The 21108-nt window shown below is 38.0% G+C and overlaps 2 protein-coding genes across 3 annotated transcripts; both read left to right on the top strand.

Annotated features, from left to right (window-relative positions):
* Positions 1–65: 65 nt before the first annotated feature.
* Positions 66–17551, top strand: LOC306878843 (separin-like). Of its 2 annotated transcripts, none has more exons than XM_079431404.1 (32): positions 66–304; positions 570–664; positions 756–1061; positions 1824–2552; positions 2638–2727; positions 2822–2933; positions 3409–3536; positions 3792–3985; positions 4075–4317; positions 4437–4581; positions 4738–4903; positions 5000–5136; positions 5241–5375; positions 5452–5568; positions 5709–5877; positions 7550–7678; positions 7769–7925; positions 8121–8230; positions 8567–9786; positions 9876–10290; positions 10378–10503; positions 11092–11305; positions 11398–11591; positions 12006–12133; positions 12264–12386; positions 12475–12618; positions 13926–14090; positions 14167–14271; positions 16287–16402; positions 16502–16585; positions 16687–16851; positions 16930–17551. In XM_079431404.1, the coding sequence occupies exons 2-32, from the start codon at positions 584–586 to the stop codon at positions 17129–17131; spliced, it is 6549 nt and encodes a 2182-aa protein (XP_079287530.1). In that variant the 5' UTR covers positions 66–304; positions 570–583; the 3' UTR covers positions 17132–17551. The 2 variants fall into 2 exon arrangements, with proteins under 2 accessions (XP_079287530.1, XP_079287529.1); XM_079431403.1 differs by having other exon boundaries at positions 86–341.
* A 664-nt stretch (positions 17552–18215) lies between these two features.
* On the top strand, positions 18216–20353 carry LOC306879095 (prefoldin subunit 5-like). Its single transcript, XM_079431803.1, has 6 exons — positions 18216–18322; positions 18883–18985; positions 19107–19138; positions 19300–19374; positions 19454–19559; positions 19649–20353. The coding sequence occupies exons 1-6, from the start codon at positions 18257–18259 to the stop codon at positions 19726–19728; spliced, it is 462 nt and encodes a 153-aa protein (XP_079287929.1). The 5' UTR covers positions 18216–18256; the 3' UTR covers positions 19729–20353.
* The last annotated feature ends 755 nt before the right edge of the window (positions 20354–21108 follow it).

The following is a 21108-nucleotide window of genomic DNA, read 5'->3' as shown; positions in this document are numbered from 1 at the left end:
CAACAGCTCTGATCACGACTAGAATTCTAAAAACTACAGTTCCCATAGTAAATAGCGCCACTTCCGGGGCGTCTGCAGTTTCCCGATAGGCTTTGCGGTATTTTAAACAAGTGCGCGACAACATTGCGGTCCGCTGCTGTCATCCAAATAACGGCGAAGTGCGAGTGGAAATAATTACTAATTTTATCTTTATTTAACCACATTAATTAAATATATACATGAACGCAATTCACAACACTAAAATAGTATCGCTATTCCTCCATAATTGACCGTTTAACCTAGCATGGTGGTGGCAGGCTAACAGGTTTGGTTGATTTGTTTACACGGATTGTGGGCCTAAGGTAGCTAGCTAACATTTTAGTTTATACTTAAATGTCAAAGTGTACAAGACAACATAGTTGATGATCACGGAACATACTTTTAATGCAGTAACGTTAATTCAATGTAGATTGTCATCCAGACCTTATCTTTTCAAACTTGTATTACATAATTGCGTTTTTTGCCTTTATATGTTTGTCTAAATCTAATATCTGAAATGATTGTCATTTAACAAGCAGTTTGTTTTACAGTCACAACAGTGATAATGAAGTGCATGAGAACAGAGGAGTACGTCCAGCAGTTATCTTGTATAAAGGACACTGTAGTTCTTCACGACGAGCTGAAGGTAAAAATGGATTTCTATGTACATGTGAGATTGGGAACAGTTTCCAATAAGCTAAAGCTTGGGTTTATTTTCTTATTTTCTTTTGTTGCAGAAACATGTGGATGATGGCTTTGGTCCATATGGTTGTACAATGTGCGATCGTATCATCCGGGCTTGCAACCAGCGGCTGGGCAGTGGGAAACTGGACCCTGCCCATCAGGAGAAGATAGTGGAGTTGGTGGAACTGGCCGTCCAAGGTTTTGAATCGCTTGAGGAGTCAGGAATGCAGAGCAACCCATTTTATCTCGAAAAAATAGTGTTCCACATCCTACAGAAAGTCACCAGTCTTGGAGCTCACGGCCCCGCTTGTCGATTGGGCCAACTTATGTACAGAAGATTAAAGCGTTTGTCTGCAGAGGTACAGTGTGCTTGATGACAGTTTTCTTAAGTGTTATTTATATTCCATTATAGTTTATATTCCATTATTTTGAATTAGCCTTTTTTTATACTTTTTTGTTTGGTAATTTTTCTTTTTAAAATTATTTAGGTTTCACTTTATTTTCTTTAAATTTTAGTTCAATTTTCATTTATTATATTTATTTCAAGCTAATTTTAGTGTCTCAGCGTGAACTTATTTTAGGTATTTGGCTAGACAAAATTTCAAGACAACACTTCTTATTTTCTTTGTCATTTTTATCCAGTATTTACAGTTTATTTTATTTCAGCTTTTTTTTTTTAATTAACAAAAATGTTTCTAATATTTTAGTTTTTGTTAATGATAAAAAATGTCAAAGTGTACGAGACTTTGCTGATGAACATGAAATATACCTTTAATTCAGTAACGTTAACCTTAGTTGATAAATAGTCATTCAACCTTTGTATTTTCAAACTTGTATGACATAATTGCATACTTTCCTTCTATATGTTTCACTTTGTTTTATTTAAATTTTAGTGCAATTTTAGTTAATTGCTTATTTCGAGCCAATTTTGAAAAAAATCTAAAACAAATTTTTAGTTTTAGTTAAGGATAAAATCTATGGTCAAAACACTTTTTTTTCCAGCTTTGATACAAAAATTGTGGGAACCTTGGAGACAGTTTGATTTCTTTTGAATGTAATAAAATGTGTCCATATGTCAAGGTGTTTCTGTAAACCTCATATATTTGTTTTTTGTCCAACAGACGGATGACTTCAATGTTCTGGTGCGGAATTGCTTCGCAGTGCTGTGGAACGGTCTCCTGTCCAACAGAGCGAGTGGTTCCACCCTCCTTCCGCAGGACAGACTTCACTGTCAGCTGCAAGCTTTAACTTTCAAACTCCTAGAACATGGGTCCAGCTCGGCCTCTTTTCCATCTAAAGTTCCTCTGTTTGTAGAAGAAGCAGTAGTAGAATATGAACGCTCTTGTGCTGGTTTTACTCATGATGATGTGAGTTTTCTGTCCTCTGAATTACGAGAACTGTTCTTCTGCACGTTAATCAATCTGCAGGACTCTGCACTGACATGTCTCTCGCTAGCAGTGCGGTGTGAGGTGGTGTTTAAGGTTTGTAAACTGCTCTGCAAGAGTCGGTTTTCAGCCGAGGCTGTTGAACTGTTACGTGGTGCTTTGGAGGGTATTGATGGACGTGTGGGTCTGCGGTCAGCTTTGAGCCTTGCAGATCACGCAGTGCAGCTGCAGAGTGCATTAAGCTTGGGAGGTGAATGCAGTAAGGCTTTCACTGAATGTGCACGTTCCCTCAGGGGGCTGCCCCGTTCCATGTCGGCCGCAGAGTCTCATGCCCAATTAGAGGCTTGTCAGCTGGTTGTTTGGGCGATGGAAGCTGGTCAGTGTAAAGGAATGGACGTAACTACATTGCTGGCTTGCTTTTCATTTTTGGAAGAATATCAGGAACTTCTGCTCACACAGCAAAAAGTAAGATTATATAATAATTTAGCTGGTACTCAATAATACGTGCTTGGTATATGACTTTTTTTAAAGGCTTGTGCTTGTGTTTCAGGACTCATTTTCACAGCAGGTGCAGTACTCGCTTTGTTTCAGTTTTTACCAGGGCTTCATTAGCATGTATGATAGTCTTCATGCATCTCAGGTAATATGCTAAACTGTCTTGTGACCATGATTAAGTTTTATGATCAGCTAGATGTTTCACATTCATATCCTTCATTTAACATTTACGTCCTAAGGTGACTGCGGGCGATGCTCTGGGCAGAGTGCTGTTGTACTGCCAAGCAACGGCAGGACGGATGCTTGCTGAACTGCGGACACTCGACAATGACAATTTCTTGCTTAAAGCAGGTACATCTGCCTGAAGTCTGCATGCTGAAACTTTATTGGATGAGTTGTTTGAAGCCATTGTAGATACATTTCAAAACCTTAGGGTCTGTCTGTAAGATTTAGCCTATTAAATGTAAAACTGTATTCTTGTGAAATGTTTACCATTTTAAAATGATTGTTTCCTATTTTAATATATTTTAAAATGTAATGTTTAATGTTATTCCTGTGAGAGTAAAGCAGCCAATTTGCCAATGTCACATCAGAAATCTTTCTAATATACTGATTTGGTGCTCAAGAAACATTTCTTGTCAAAGTTGAAAACATTTAATAATGCCTAATATTTTGTGGAAATTGTGATACACTTTTTGTTAAGATTCTCTAATTAATAGAAAGTTTACAAGAACAGCATTTATTTGAAAGACATTTTGTAACAATGTAAAAGTTAGTCACTTTTGCTCAATTTAGTGTGTTCTTGCTGAATCAATTTTTCTTGTAGTGTGTGCAGTGAATAATGTGGTGTATGAGCTGTTTAACATGAAGCTGTATGAGGGAGCCTTTGGTTTGGCTGTGATTGTGTGTCAGGAGCTGTGTAAGGACTGCCCACCCTCTCTTCCCGTGGATAGGGTAAGAACTACAGTTTTCTTGTGTCATTTTGTTTACTTTGTTTAGGATTAGGAACACATAGAAATTAGCAATATAATATTGTGACATTTTGTGATTCCTTTGGCCCTTGAAGTCAAGTACCTTGCATGTGTGTTGTCTGCTCTATTATGAATATTTGAATATATGTTCTATACGAATGTAAGTTGTACATTCAGTTAAATGTGTAAATGTCAATATAAGCCTCTAAACTGTAGATGTATTATGTGGATGTTTCAGGTCAACCGCTGTTTCATGCTGACAGTGCAGTGTAGCCGGCGTGGGGGTCAGCTGGAGCAGGCTCTGGACTGGATTGTGCGCTGGATTCAGGTTTTGGGCACACAGATTTTGGATCATTTCGCAGAACCTGTCTCGCTGTGGGTCAAAACCAAGTGTGATGCTGCCCGAGCAGGAGAGGACGACACGCGTCTAAAGTAGCTTAAACTTAGTTAATTGAAAAGGGTTTCTGATATACTATTGTTTAAGTGTGATTTGAATGTGCTGATTTATTTTTTTTGGTCAGGACTCTGAGGGATGGGCTGGGAGAAGCCATAACGGATGAGGGGGTGATGATGTGTTTGTTAGAAGAGGAGTTGCGTTTGTATAAAGAACAGACTGGAGACACAGCCCAGGAGCGCTACAACACACTCTGTGACCTCTTGGATATCTGCCATGAAGAAACCCCACACACACTGAGACGGGCAACATATCTGTGTGAGATGGCACAGGTTGTGTGCTATCAGGACTTCAGCCAACAGACTGACTGGTGGGTAAACATGACCACAGGACCGTATTTGTTTTAAAGACTTTTTCTGCTTTTCTCTTATTTGAATTAGAGAAAAAAATATATAAAGCACTTAAGATCTTTTTGTTCTTGGCAATCAGCTCAGCAGTTGACTTCACCCATGAGGCTTTGAGGTTGCTGGATTCGGAGCCAGAGACCGCAGAGAATGCTGATAGGCTGATGGATGAGAAGGCACATGCCTCCCTGTGGCTCTACATCTGTACTCTTGAGACCAACCTGCAGGAGGTCAGTAGCTTCAGTGTACATTACAGATAGAATCTACAGATTCTATTTTCAAAGCGAAATGTTCAAAAAGATTTAACAATTTTACTGACCCCAAACTTTTGAACCATAATATACATATTATAAAAAAAGTCACTATTTTCATTTGGCATGTCACAGGCTGTGGACACAGAGAAGCGATTGCGTGCAGTGCAGGAGGAGAATAAAATAGAGATGAATATGGATCCTGTTCCCACTAATGATCTGGAATACGAAGACAAACAGAAATCACAAGAGAGCCAGTTAGTCTATGATGGACTACGCTTCAATCTATTAGCTCAAAGCAGTAAGTCATACACTCAAATGCAGAATGCAGACACCAGAAGAGATTTAATAAGCAATTCTTTATGGGATAATCTAATGGTTGAATCGTGTGTTTCAGAGCTGAGTAAGCCGTTGGACAGATGTTTGTCTCTGTGGCGGAGTCTGCTCAAGGGGTCTGTGCCTGCAGTTAGAGACCCTAAACTCACTGCTTCTTCCATGACATTGATGGCTGCCCTCTACAATCTTATGGGCAAAGTAAGACTACACACCCACATCTCTCTGTAACTTCAGCTTACTCAAACTCATAACCAAGAGAGAAGTATTTGAGACTCATGCTGAATAATGATTGTCTCTGTTAGCACCTGCTAGCTCTGGAGGGATATCAGCTCGCTGCCGCCCTTTTCCGTAGCCTAGGTGATGCCCAGAATAGTGCAAATGCCTTTTGCCAATCTGCCAGGATTTTTCTGTATCTGGGCTCTCCTCAGCTTGCACAGGTGAACGAATTGTTTACACTATACCTCTGTGCTCTTAACGTGTTATTTACACCAGAACTTTATCTGTATGTTTCAGGTGGAGTTAGAAAAAGCAGAACAGAGTTTGACCTCTGTCCCGAGCTCCGAGGGCACATCTGTTATATATATGCTTGCTATGCTGCAGAAAGCACAGATACACTATGCTTTAGGACAGGTAATGCTTGTTCATATAATTTTTACGGACCAGTTAGTCAATTTAATTCAGGAGTGTCATTTATACTGTATTTGTATACTTGCTCACAGAAGCACTGGTCTCTCTCTCTCTCTCTCTCTCTCTCTCTCTCTCTCTCTCAGGTGGAGCGTGGTGTGTGCTGCCTGATGGAGGTGATAAAGGAGTCTGCTCAGCATCGTTCCAAGAGCTGGTACCTGCTCAGGGCACGAGCACTGCAGACAGCTAGTGAATACTTGAGTCTGGACACACAGACTTTGGACTCACAGCTACGACAGAGCATCACTCAGCATGGTTAGCTCTCATATAATTTGCACATTACACATTTAGGTACCACAAACAAAACACAGGGTTTCTACGGTCATGAAAAACCTGGAAAAATCATGGAATTTTAAAACCGCAATTTCCTGTCCTTGAAAAGTTTTGGAAAAATAAATAAACCCAGAAAGTTTTGGAAAAGTCATGGAAATCTGTTTCACAAATCTCTGTATAATAGAATTATGTTTATTCAGGTCCTGAATTTCTGTGCGGGATTGCGCATAGGCTGCTGCGGGACACTAAACACCGTCCAGCCGCTCTTGACAGTCGCGTTTGCGTGGTCTCGTGTTGTTTCCACCAGCGCGGCAAATCCTTTTCATCACCATAATAATTGATGGATATCTAAAATATAAAAAGGAGGAAGCCTCAAACAAGCCCGATGCCGGCCCGCGTCTAAGCTATGACGTGAAAATTGTCCTGAAGCCGTTGGGGCTGAAATACAGGGCTCTTAAAGCTTGTTGCGTGTAAGCGGCAAAAATACACACAAAATTATGTTAAAATGGCCATCCTGGCGAGTATCCCCCTAAGCATGGTCGGGTTTTTCTTAAGTGAATGTAAACAGTTGCGAAAGTGAAAAGTTTCCAAAACGAAATTCAGGTCCTGCGTTTAACTGAGTTAAATAAATGATAATATTCGGTGATGTGATGTGATATGTTCTCTGTGTGGAGTAAAGGTCCTACTGAGTATTACTTGAGTATTTACTACTAAAACAAGAAAGCAAACATTAGCATTAATAGTCATTAATTTTAGTTAACATATGCTATGATAATTGGAAGGAGATTTTTATTCTTATTGTAAAATATTGGAACATTAGGTCATGAATATTGTCTCAAAGGTCATGGACATTTATTGGTAAAAATGTGTACAAACCCTGAAAACAGTTATATCCCATATGTAAGCTCACACATCATCTTGCATGAACTTTCATTAGAGCTAGGAAAAAAGTTTCTTGGTTTTTAAAAAAGGAAATATAACATTTTCTTATTTCTTGAATTAATTTAAATTCATGTTGGGCTTTGTTTGGGGTTAAAAGATACCTGTCTTGCTCATCACAGCTGCATTTATATGACCAAAAATACAATAATAAAAACAATAATATTGCAATTTAATATAGCTTTTCATAAAATATTTTCAAAAGGGTCACCATGGCTGTATTTATTTGATTATAAATAGTTATAAACAGTAACACTGTGAAATTATTACAATATATTATTATATTACAATTATTGTAATGTTTATATTTTAAAGTGCAATTTATTATTGTGATGACACATCTGAATTTGCATCAGCCATTACTCCAGTCTTCAGGGTGTCTTGATCCTTCTGAATTCATTCTAATATGCTGATTTGGTGCACAAGTTATATTTCATATTCTTGTTGAAAACAATTTATGCTTACTGTCATAAATTTTTTTCAGGATTCTTTGATAAATAGAATGTTTAAAAGAACTGCCATTCATTTGAAACCAAAATCTTTTATAATGTGTTCTTGCTGGATAAATGCTGTTAATGTTAAAGTAAATAATGTTAATATCTGAATAAAATAAAATCCTGATCCCAACTTTTTGAATGGTAGTGAATGTGTATTTGAACAACTTAATAAATACGGACACATGCGGGAGTAAATTAATTAATTGTGTGTGTTGTAGGTCTGAAGACTCCAGACACGGCTCAATATGAGGGGTTAAAGCTTTTGTGCAGCCTGGTGATGATGTTGCTGGGCAATGGGTTTTATGGAGCCCCTGGACCAAACACAGACACACGCTTTGTAGATCAAGGTACAACAAGCTGTAACCACTTCTAAACAGATTTGACTACCTAAAAATTATTCTTGGTAATTTTCAACTTGGTGTGTTTTCTCTCTATAGGAGACAGTGTTGTGTTTAAGTGGCTGTTGCTGAGTGAGGTGCTAGTGTGCTCCGAAAGGTTGGTGATCGTGAGGAGCAGCAGTGGGGCTGTTCATGAAGCTAAAGCTCAGTGTCTAGAGGCTCTCAAACTTGCCACCAAACTGCAGACACTCAGCCAGTGAGTACATACTCCATATCTGTGAATGTGAGAGGCAGAATGTGTGTGACAGATCAGATCCAAACGTGTGTTTCTGACATTGAGGGGCAACAACACAAACCAACTAATGCTTTTTCTTTTAAACCACAAGTAGGCTTGAATGTACTGCTGGGATGCCAGACAAATTGTTTGTGCATTTGTTATTTTGTTTTATAGCTGTGCTGAGCTGTTGGTGTTGAAAGCAGAACTGGAGTTGATGAAGGGTGCGAATGAAGCTAGTAGTTTGGATCTGGAGCAAGTTAGAAACTTACTTGATCTCTGCACAGGTAAAGATATAATCGGAGACATTCAAATTTTTCTCTGAAAGGTTCACACAGAATTACCAAGACAAGACCCCTTGAACCCACTCCAGCCATTATTTTTTATTTTTATATGCAAGGTGGAACAGAAAGGTGTTTAGAAGCATTATTTTAGGGTTATGTATATAATATAAATGTGTTTTATTGGATGATTTTTTTTAATTATTTTTTTTTAATTAAAAATATAAAAGAAAATTATAAAAGATTATTTAAAAATAATAGAAATGTATTTGTATTTAGACTTGTAGGCAATAATTTTAAAAACAAAGTATTTTATTATGGTTTCATCTCCCCTGCTTATAGATTTTGGCCAGGGATGGCAACAGAAATCTGAGGTTAAAATAAAACCACGCAAAGGTCGGCCAGCTGCCCCTTCTTCCTCTGGTCACACCCCAGAGGAAGATGATGATCTGAGTGGAATCCTCAGCTCTCGCGCCCTTCTCAAGGAGCCTGTAGAGACCATGTCTCGATTAGGAAGCCAAGGAGCATCTCCCCCTCTGAAGCCCAAACGCCAGCATGTGCTCTCGTGTCTGACCCATGGAGACACCTGCTCCTGTCCCTGCTGCAGTGAGCTCAGTGTGGCTCGAGTCAGTATCCACTGGGCACTATTACAGGCAGACCTCCAGACAGACCCTGAGCGTTCTCGCCAACTACGCCAATATGCCAGGAAACGCTGCCATAGTGTTGCAGCTAAGCTCCAAAACAGTTTGGCAGCACTTATGTCCTCTAAAAAGTCAACTGGACTATGTCTGTCCCTGCTACAGGTGGAACAAGGCAAAGTGCATTTGGGCACTGTGCTTCAGCTCCTTAGAACAGGAGACAAAGAGAAGGCTACAGTCCTGTGGGAGGAAATAGAGGCAGGATTGGAAGCAGTGACACCCAAAGAGGCATTGACACCAGAGCTTGGGCCCATCAGAGCTGCTCTGCTGGGGGCTAAAGCTGTGGCCTGCTGTTTGGCATTGGCCGTGAAGAAACAGTGTGCCCCTGAAGAACTGTTTTCTTCTGTATGGGGTTGGAATCCACTGAAGATTAAACCACAATTAAAACTCAAAACTGAATCAAAGAATCAATCCAAGAGCCCCGTTTCTGACACAACACCTCCAGAGACAGGTGCTAAATGCCACCCTGACACGAAGAGTGCATCTGCAGAGCCGGAAAGCAGAAAAACCAAAGAGTCCTCTTTAGTTCCTAAGAAACCTAAGGACTTGGTGCCCAAAATTACCTTCACAAAATCTTCTATGGTTTTCAAAACGCCCAAAGCAACAAGGACATCCCGGCCCAAATCTGTCTCCACTAGCTCTGGCATTGGTGACTTAAGAGCCTTTGACTTCACTAATGAGGTCCCTGAAATTTCTGTCAACTTCACACCCTCATTACACCCATCTGCCAGCCATCGTGGAATTGTGAAGTCAAAAACTGGCCCAAAGGGGTCGTTCGAAGTTTACAAAGATTCTTCTCCTGCAGAGGAGAAACCTGTGATTGTGCCAGCTGCGCCTAAACGAACCAAGCGCTCTCGCTTCAAGGTTTGGCCCAGTGGTTTCAGAGACGTTTTAGAAGATATCTTCATATCATAACTGATTAGTGAATTAATTACATCTGCTCTCTCTCTTAGGTTGAGTTCAGTGATGAAAGTGATACTGAAACTGCACCTCCTGCTGTAGTGGAAAAGTCAGAAAAAAAGAGGAATGCCTCCAACTCCAAAACATCTCGCACCCTGAAACCAGCCCTGAACTCCATTCCTAGTGACGCCAAAGTTGTGAACCCCACTGTAGAACCAGAACCTCCCCGACGCACACGGACCACTAAGAAAAGCACAGCCGTCTCCTCTACCAGCTGCCTCTCTTCTGAGGAAGAAACTGGCTTATCCTCCCAGACACGCACACGCAGAGGGCGACCAAAAAAGAGTCAAAGTTCAGAGGCCTCAGAGGAACCTGAGAGGATGAGGATGATTAAAGAGGATGATGAGATTCTTTTGGATATCAGCCTGGAGGAGCTCAGAGGGTCTGACACAGAGATAAATGACACAGGTGTGTTTGTAGAACAAAACTGATATGATTTTATTGCTCATTTGACTAATTATCATTTGGCTAAATTGTGTGTGTATGTGGTTCTAGGCAGCCCAGATGCTGATTGTGAGGTCTTGAGGAGAGATCTGGCTGCAGATGTTGGACGAGAGTGTTTCAGTGAGCTTAGAAGAAATGGATCTCACACAACCCTACCACATGCATCTACACCCCTAGGTAAATACTGTGTGCGCAACTTTTTAAACGTTTGGGGTCAGTAAAAATAATATTGAATACTTTCATTCAGCAAGGATGCAAAAAATTGATCAAGAGTGACAAAGACATAATGTTACAAAAGAAATCTATTTTAAGTAAATGCTGTTCTTTTGAACCTTGTAATCATCAAAGAATCCTGAAAATATTCCACAAATATTAAGTCAAGTCACTATTATTTGTATAGCGCTTTTAACAATGCAAATTTGGTCAAAGCAGCTTTACATCAGCTTGATATAAAGCTGGGTGGTTTTATGTCAGCTTTACAGTATTATTTATCCGGGGAAAAATTAAGCTGCACAATTGTAATAATATTTTACAATTTTATTATATTTACTGTATTTTTGATCACATAAATGCAGCCTTGGTGAGCATAAGCAAAAAAAAAAAAAAAACTGAATGGGTGTTAGGGTGTCTGTAAAAATTTACATTTTTGTTTTTAGGTTCTTGCTATTTAGGGCTGTCAAAGTTGAGTGTCTTGATTACTATTTGCTATTATACTATTTTACTATTACTATTTACTATAAATGTATTTGTTTATTTACTATTTAGCTGACCTGTCAGTAGAGGCAGTCCAGTTGTACCTGCGTTCCTCGTGGCTCCTCCTCCACCATTTCCCACCTCCCTCTCTTTTTCCCCACATCTGCTCACTGTTCGCTCAGTCACTCGGCCAGACGGATCCCATCACTACTGCAATGCTACATGCTCAGTCGCTGGGTGTCTCCACTCGCCACCACATGACCCGTCATGTGGTTAGCCAGTTCAGGTTTGTCAGTTTAGCATGAAATGCAGACCTTTTGACAGAAAAATAGTCACATCCCAAGGAATAGAATCTCTTCTCTCTGTCCATCTCTGTAGGAAGCTTAAGAAATCGTGTAATGATGTAGCAGAAGGTCTTGGTGCTCTGAGTCTGGAGGAAATGTCTGGGGCGACACAGTCTCAGAAACTCTCTGTGCTGGAGCAGATCTTTTCCTTCACCTCCTCACACCCAAAACAGTTCCCACAGACACACTGTCAGCAGTTCACGCAGCAGCTGAAAGATCTGCCAGCAGGTAACAGCTGTGCTGAAAGTGACACAATGAATGGCACTGTTTGTGACAAATATGCTGGTATAATAAAACATTTGTGAAATAGTAAGAATAGGTAAGAAAATGTAAGGTAATATTTGGCCCTGTTGATATGTATTGTAAGAACGAAACAGAATGATTTAATTTTGATGAAACAGTGTTGGTTTAAGGAAATTATATTACTCTGTTACAAGCACTCTTGAAAAAATTCTGAATCCGTATTTGCTTTTATCTAAGGCAAATTTGAAAAACCTGATAGTTCACCATTCAGAAAAGTTTTTAAATTGCTCTTTTATACTCTCCCAGCTTGTTACTTACCATAAAAATAGCCAAAGATGCTGGTGTGGGTTTAAAACACCAAATAACCAACCATTTAAATTTGATGTATTTTTACTCTAGGAATAACAGTGTGCATGCTGTCGCTCACGGGCGTGTATCCTGATGAAATTGGCAGCAATATTCTTTTGACCCGACTGGAGCGTGGCTCTACTCCAATCACGGTTCGAATCCCTACTGCAGACAGAAAGGTACAGATATATTTGGGTGCTGATGTTTTTACTACTTTGGTTTATTACCTAATGCAACAGATTTAAAACATTAAGATCATCTTTTCACATTGGGGAGGTGTTTGCACAAACAATTTGCCTTTATTTTTAGCGCTCCGTTGCTTTGCTGTTGGAAGAAATGGATGGCGTGTTGAAGGGGCAAAAGGAAGTGAGCACAGTGGCTGAGAAATCGCAGTGGTGGGAAGGAAGAAAGGCTTTGGATGCTCGTGTGGAGGTGAGACACGATCTTTGACAATTAGAAAATGATTCATGCAGAAGGAAGGATGTTGGATAGTGTGAGGCTGTCTTTATTTGTCCATCAGAAAATGTTAGAAGAGATGGAAGAGGCTTTAGGGGTGTGGCGAACTCTACTTCTGCCTTTGACCTCTGACCCTGAGCTTGAAGTTCAGGTGAAGTGCTTCCAAAAGGCACTGAAAGGAACAAAGATCACGCAGGACATTCTTAAGGTATGTGGCATCTAGGGCTGCACAATTAATCAAATTTCTAATTGCAATTATGATTATGGATGCCACGATTACATAATTGTTCAAAGCCGCAATTACAAAAATAAATAAACAATTAAAAATGCCCCATTCTGTGTGCTTAAGAGGTGTTTGCAGCGTGGGGTTTAACAAACTCAAACACACTGGATAAAAGACATTTTGTCTAACTGATAGTCGTTGTCACTCTGTTGTGCATGATAGATATGTTAAACGCCAAACGTGTCAAAAGCGGAATAAAATAGCAGTACTCGTTTGAACTACGTGCCTCAAAAGAAAACAGCACAACGTGAGCTTAGAGCGTATGCGTTTATTACAGTAACCAGTTGCGATCACGCACTAAACGCGGTGAAATCCAGTAAGAAGCACTCGAGTTCAGCGCTGAGTTCTCCAGTACAAATCACATCTCTTTAATTTAAACTAGTTTAAAGCCAAATAAATCGGAGCTGTTATTCTCATCAACTCAGTGATACTCAGAGAAACAGTGATAATTACATTATTTTGTTAATTATTCTATCACTTTATGTGGATTTGTAATTGACTGAATGTCTTTAGGCTACTGTTTTTCAATGCAAACACCATAGAAACCATATAGTTAGGCTACGTTTTTGCCATGGTAATGAGGTGCTGTACTTTTGGTTATGTATAAAAGATGAGGCTGTTACAGTTTTCACAATGATACTGTCAAATGTACATCTGCATCCCAACTCAAGCTCCTGCTACTCTGAAGTTAAGCTCCTGTTCTAATGTGCAGTGCTACCAAATCAGGTGCTGGGGCCACTGCTCTTGAATGTTAGTCAGGAGCCCTAATAATATAAATTGTACTGTAAAATGTTACTGTAATTTGAAATTTTTTCTGTTTAATTGTAAATGAAATGTATAGCTTTAGTAAACCATTTTTTCTTTTTTCTTTTAGTTTTAGTATAACATTTATACCATGCATAATTTTACCTTTTGTTGTTTAAAGAAGAAACCAAAACGATGTATAGTTGACATTTGAGGCTCAATGCTATAGTAAAGCAATAAACGTTCAGGAAGAGTGTTTTCAGCCTTTTTTTAAATATATATTTTATATAAAAATATGGCATGCAGCTTCAAACAATGGCATAAATCTGTTCAAAATAATCATTATTAATAATCGCAATTACAATCTAAAGGGAATAATCGACAATTATGATTTTTGTCATAATCATGAAGTTCTTTGCACCTGTATTAGTTTGATCATCACACGTTCCCATCTGTAACACTTTCTCAATACTACTTTTTCTCTGAAGGTGATTCTCTCAGCATCTCCACTCCTGTCCTTGCCAGACCTGCAGTGCCTTGTGGAGGGGATGGGTCAGCAGGACAAGGACTTCCTGAGGCTTCTGCAGGGTGGTGTGACTGAACTGAGAGGAAGGGAGGAGCCAAAGGGACATACAGTTCTCATCTTAGACAAAGTACACGTCATTATTCTGCAAGGCAATTAAATAAGTTGAGCCGAGTCCATATACTGAACATTTTGTGTTTCTACAGTTCTTGCAGAGGTTGCCTTGGGAGAACATTGCTTGTCTGAAGTCTCGTTCTGTCACTCGCATGCCCTCATTACATGCAGTGCTTGGACACAGTCATCTGAAAGAGGTGTATACCCTACTCAGTATAAGCACACAGGGCTTAAAGTTCTCCGGCACCGTGCCGGATCTCTGGCGTGTGGGGTTTGGCAGCGTAAAAAAAAAAGAGAGAGTCCTACATTTAAAAAAACTTGTTGATATCACATTCGAATTCATGAGTTCGCCTACCAATGGTATGAGAGGAACACAGCTTTCACTCTAAACCAAACTAACATTTACTAGCCATCAGAAGTTTTTGCTCATATAAACACAAGACGTGCATAATAGCAGAGGAATGGAAAGAAGCGGCTGCATCTCGAGCGTGCGCCATATTTACATAGAAAAGCTATTTAAAAAGCAGCAGAGCTTTGTAAACAGCTCAAATTAATTACTAAATCTCCATAAGAACTATATGATTGCCAGAACAAATTTACCGGTAGTTTTGAAAAGGATTTTAATTTACCAGTAAAGACTGTATGAGTGAAAGGGGCTAAACTCTTCCTCTGCATATGCGGTGAGTTTACGTTCATCTGGGAAAACTGCGTTGTCTCACTAGGTTTGTAATGTAAACCATTAATAAACCTTATATATATTTCTAATTATGCGATTGATTGTACATCGTGATTTCAAAATAAACGTTTCTGACTTTGCATGTGGCCAAACATTAAAATTAAATGGATTTAAACGTTGAATCACATGAAACATCACCGTGCCCTCTGCAGGTATTATTTTTAGAATATAGGCATATTACATGTATTTTAACAGTGGAACCGTGTAAATAACAATAAAACCATGTAATTACTTGGTTTTGATCATTTATTTGAGCCAATTATTATTGCCGCACATTAGTTTATATATAAATGGTCATATTAAAGCCTGTTTTTCAGCTCATAATTTTCCAAGTGTATGATACAGCTTGCTTCAGGTCAATCATATATTCACGAAAAAAAATCATTTTGAATAAGGAAAGCAGTAACTTTGCCATAGTATCCTTTCAAATGAAATGTTAAAGTTGCCACAGTCATTGCGTTCTTTGCGTGTGCAGCACTTAATTTGTACCATTTTGTTTTATTAGTTTATTTATCAGGTAGTTTCAAGGAAAATCATTTTCAAATGTTTTATGTTTGTTTGCTCGCTAAATAACCCTGTGTATGTCTCCACCCCCGCAACCCCCCAACCCTCGGAAAAAAGTTCAGGCTCAGGATTTTTTTTTTGCTTTAACCCCTGAGCACAACATGTGCAGAATATTACTTGGAGTTAGTTCACCAATCATTCATAATTCTAAATCTTTGGCTTCCATGAAACACAAAGGAGATATTTTGCAGAATTGCTGTTTTGTTTTTTTTCTATTTGTGATAACCATTGATATTTGATGTCAAAAACTTGGCAGGACACAAATGAGATTTGAGAGCTATGGCATAGGTTAATTTAAAATTGTCTATTTCTATATAGTGCTATAGCAGTGAGTCAAAGATTTCATTGTTCTGACTTTTTATGCATGGGTTTTTGGTTCAATGCCTGAAATAAGGTCTTTGGTTAACACAAGCTCAATATTTTTAATATTTTATTTTACAACATAAAATAAATCAGCAATACGCCACCGAGGATTTTTTTAAAAGCTTTTACACGTGTTGGAAACTAACACTCTTGCAGACTATTCTAACTTTCCAACTTGTAGCTCTTAAAGACTGAAAGATGCTTTGTGTTGAAGTCATGCGACCGTAGTTTATTTGCAGCCTAACTTTAGGTTTTTACTTCTGGTAATTGTATTTAGGCTTAAATGTTGTTAGTATGAAGGAAACCTGTAGGAATCATAAACTTTTGTTGGTCACAGAGCAGTAACCCAAAAGCCAAAATGAACTATGAACAAATTTTGAATATTTTTGTTCTTGTCTTTGAAGCTCAGCAGCCCCACATTCAATTCCATTAAAAGACAAATACATTATATTTTGTTAGAATTTTCTCACCCTCATGTTATCCAGAACTTTTATTATATTTAGGGTGAAGTGTTTCTTTAATGTGAATTGTTTGTCTGTCTTTTCTCAGATGGATTCAAGTTGTGTTCTGTCCTGTGGCGTGAACCCTAAGAAAGTTTACTATGTGCTAAACCCAGATAGAAATCTACCTGACACTGAGAATCGCTTTAAAGAATGGTTTACTGGGTAAGTTCACAAAATGTGCACTAACACACTGACAGCCACATGTTTCTGTTATGTAACTGGTCCTGTTTCCAATTTGTCATCTCTGATGTGATTGGCCAGTGAGCGAGCGTGGCAGGGGGTTTGTGGAACTGCTCCAGACCCAGATAAACTACAAGAGGCTGTGACCACCAAAGACCTCTACATGTGAGTGATATTGCAAAGAGTTTCTATTATTTATTTAGAAAATCATTGATGAAATATAAAGTGATTTGTGTCTGACCATATGTATTTGTACCTTTATGTAGTTACATAGGACATGGCGCAGGAGCCCGCTTTCTGGATGCTCAGAGGGTTTTGAAAGGGCCAGTGCGGGCAGTATCTCTTCTGTTTGGCTGCAGTAGTGCTGCTCTCAGTGTACTTGGCCACCAGGAGGGAACAGGAATCATCCTCAGCTACTTGACCGCAGGATGGTAAAGTACCCATCCATGAACGAAAATATTGTTATGAACTGCTTTATCTTTAAATAGGGTTCTTTGTCTCTTCACCAGCCCGTTAGTGCTCGGTAACCTGTGGGACGTGACGGATCGTGATTTAGATCGTTTCACGTCAGCTCTGCTCCAGTCCTGGTTCTCTGCTGGTTCTGGCTCATCCCTTCTTCAGCATTTAGCCCAATCTCGTAACGCCACACATTTAAAATACATAATTGGTGCTGCGCCCATTGCATATGGTTTGCCTGTGTATATTCACTAGCCCAGATTTTAAATTTGAACTTTTATTATTTACAGCTAATATAGTGATATTTTTTTTCAAATGTGTAAATGCAACTGTCCATTATTTAAGGTATGATATAACAATCTCAGGGCTTGTTTACAATGCAAGAATAAGCTCTGCCTGTATGAAAATTAATCTAGAAAATCTTGGACTAAATCTAACCTGTGTTTATGCCACAAGCTCAAAGTGTTTGCCATTTTAAAGTCCTCGTTTGATTTCTGCCATGTTGTTGTGTGGTTGCAGTTGCTTATGTAGTTACCTCAAGATATTTTACTTAAGTATTTTAAGTCCCATTTGTTTTTGATGTACAAGTTATTTCTTGTACATTTTTTATTTTCTGTTTTTTTTTTTTATATCAAATGCTAAACTGCTTTAAAATAAAGTGATTTTATAGCATGTTTTTGAGAGTGGTGGTTATTTCAACCTGATATGGTGTAGTAGACATGAAGGAACTACATTTAAGAATTGAAGAGTACATATTGTGGAAAACAGAGTGAAGAGGGCAAGTGTTAGCAATAATAGATCAACTGACAGGCTGTTCCAGCAGCATGGACCATAAACAATATAAGCCTGTGTCTTCAGAATGTCAAGGACTGCGGTTTTTGACATGCCTCGGATGCTTCTCTGATATGTGTGCAGGAGCAGGACCAGTGATGGATGTGAGAAATGAAAAATATTAATTGGATTTTTAAACTAATTTATATTTTTCAATTATTGAACTTGGTTTCTTTGATTCACTTTTCATCACATTTTGGCCTTCCATAAATAAGTGGATTTAAAATCCACATTACTTTGGTTGTAAAATCTAGATACCATTTTGGCAAAATACCATATATTGAAAGGAACTTTGATACAAGTAAAATAGTTGATGCATTGTATGATGTTACAGGGTGAATCCAGTCTTTTAACTGACATTAAAGACAAAAAGCCATCAAGAATATTTGTGAGTTTTACAGAGTATTAGAAAGATTTTTTTATTTTTTTTTCATTTCTTTTTAAAATATTGTTGAATGATGTTTACTGAAATACAAAATCGTTGCTAAAAGTCCTTCCAGTTGTGTCCGGTTGACCCGGACGCTTTCATCACCCTATTCTATTGTCAACATGGCGGTGAATCTAACTGAATTGTCTCTTCCACAATTAGAAGGTCTGAAAACTCAGCTTGATCAGGTAAATTGTGTTCTAAATATAATCATGTCCTCATTTCATTTGTATGGTAATATGCGCTGATTTAATCAGCCCGTGGTTTAGTGAAGCGTCATGCTGTCTGTACGCGTGCTGCTGGTTGTGCTCTGTAATTCACCATTAAACCGATACTTCAGACAAATTTCAATATTCTGTCATTATTTGTTCTTATAAATCCGTATGACTTCCATGAAACCCAAAATGAGATGCAGATTGACAGTCACCATTCATTTGCATAGAATGGAATGGAAACTGTATGGTGACTGTCAATCATTTGCATCAAAACATTCTGCCTTAACTTAAGTAAATTATGACAGAATTTAACTTTTTGGCTGAACGTTTCCTTTAAACATTTTTGTAACGAGTATATAATGAGCAAAATTATTTATTGTGTATTTTTAGTATAAAAAACTATTTTTTTTTAAGCTAGGATGGGACAAATCTGCACAGAATAAACGTTTTTCTTTTTCTTTTTTTTTTGGTAGTAAACTGCATTTTTTTCGAAGCAATGTCAACAAACAAAATGACATGAATTTGTTTTCTAGGAAACAGAGTTCCTGTCATCATCCATAGGCCAGTTGAAAGTCGTCCAAACTAAATATGTGGAGGCCAAAGACAGTTTGAATGTACTTAACAAAAATAATGAAGGTGAGTATTACTGCTATACTTCATATATTGTTCATTTTAAATAAATTGATTTATTCCACTGTTACATCTTTAGCAAACTCTAATCTGTTCACTGAATGAATTTAACTTTTTTTCCCCTCAGGAAAAGAACTACTTGTCCCACTCACCAGTTCTGTATCCTTTAATCAGCTCAGCTGAGTGATGATTGATTAATGTTTTCTCAGAAACGATCAGCCCATCATCAGACCCTCAAAAAGTCTCACGGACAGTTTGGTGTTTATGTAATTAATTTGTATTAATCTCAGATACGATGTTCCCTTAACTGCTTATTGCAGATGTATGTGCCTGGAAAACTGAATGATGTGGATCATGTCTTAATGGATGTCGGAACAGGTTATTTTGTAGAGAAGGTGAGCCAAGATTTTGCCCATCTGTATAATAGTTTGAAAACATTACCAAATAAATCTGACTTTTTTTTTGTCTTTTCAGAATGTAGAGGATGGCAAAGAGTTCTTTAAGCGCAAAATCGACTTCCTTACGAAACAAATTGAGAAAATTCAGCCTGCCCTTCAAGAAAAACATGCTATGAAACAAGGTGATTTCACTTACATTTATTTATTTGTTTAAAAAACCCCTGCACAAATCATAAATGCATTAAATAAGAGTTTCCTGTGCCTCCAACAGCTGTTGTGGAAGTCATGAATATGAAGCTTCAGCAGCTGCACAGCCAACAAGCATCTCAGTCTGGCACCACTAAAGCCTAAAACGGTTCCAAGCAGTATGGCAGAAAATTCTGTGGAGATCCTGAGTGTTTACTTTCAGATGGATCCATTCTGAACCCTAGAAATGGAGAACCACTGCTCTGATGTCAAAATGTTCACATCTCCTTGGGGGGAGAAGGATGTCCAGCACTTTGCCTGCATAAAACAACTAATCGATTTTTCTGTTCCATGTTTTCACTCATGTTTAGTGAACAAATGAAGCATTGGGCACAGCCTGGCTGTATCCACAAAGCCTCCCAGCACTGGGATTAATGTCTTGTGAGGAGATTTACTTTGTGGCACAACATGGCTTTGTGGCTAACATTTGCTGTTTTTTTTTTTTTTATACATCAAATATTTTGAATGTAAATATTTACATCTGAAATCGGCTAAAGAAAAAGTAGTTGCTTTTCTAAAAGCGAATTTACAGAAATGTACAAGTATCTGCATTTGATTACTAGTATTTTCATGTGTCAAAACAATAAAAGAAATAGCTTGATTTGTTGTCCCAATCATATGAGTTACTTGTCCACGTTACAGAGAGCAGAAATGTTATGACTACTGTAAAATGTTTATGTACAATTTTCCTCCCATGCTGAAAAAAATTAAAAGCTGACATTTAAAACCTAACGCTATATCATTTGTTACATTTATGTAAATTTTCATATTCTGTGTAGACCTCTGAAGATAATTATCTAGACTTATGATGTGTGTGTTTCTCATACAGTACTTGTTGAAAGTTTGTAAACATTATTATCTTTAAATATTTTAATGAAGTATCTTATGCTGACCAAGGCTGCATTTAGGTGCTCAAAAATAGAATAAAACACTAATATTGTTTAATATTACAATTTAAAATAACTTTTCTATTGTAATGTATTTTGTATATTATATAATGTATCTGTGATACAAAGCTGAATTTTCAGCAGCCATTACTCCAGTCTTCAATGTCACATGATCCTTCAAAAATCATCCTAATTGCTGCTCAAAAAGCATTACTTATTATAAATGTTGAGAACAGTTGCGTTGCTTAATATTTAAGCAGACACCATGATATACTACCATTCAAATCTTTGGGGTATGTGTTAGTGTCTCTGTGTGTGTTTAACAGAAATTAATTAGCACTTGCATATTGCTCTTTTGTTGGTTTTGATTGCTTCTATTGAAATTTGAAAGTCGTTTTGGATAAAAAGCATCTGCTAAATGACTAAATGTAAATGTAATGCTGTTATTCAGCAAATATGCAATCAATTGATCAAAAGTGACGGTGAAACATATATAACATTACAAAAGATTTCATTTCAAATAAACACTCTTCTTTTGAACTTTTTATTCATCAAATAATCCTGAAAAAAAGGTTCCACAAAATATTAAGTAGCAGAA

Source organism: Barbus barbus, assembly GCF_936440315.1.
Source record: "Barbus barbus genome assembly, chromosome: 13".
NCBI classification, from domain to species: Eukaryota; Metazoa; Chordata; class Actinopteri; order Cypriniformes; family Cyprinidae; genus Barbus; species Barbus barbus.
Note: the sequence above shows the minus strand (reverse complement) of the source record. Positions and strands in the feature narration are given on the sequence as shown.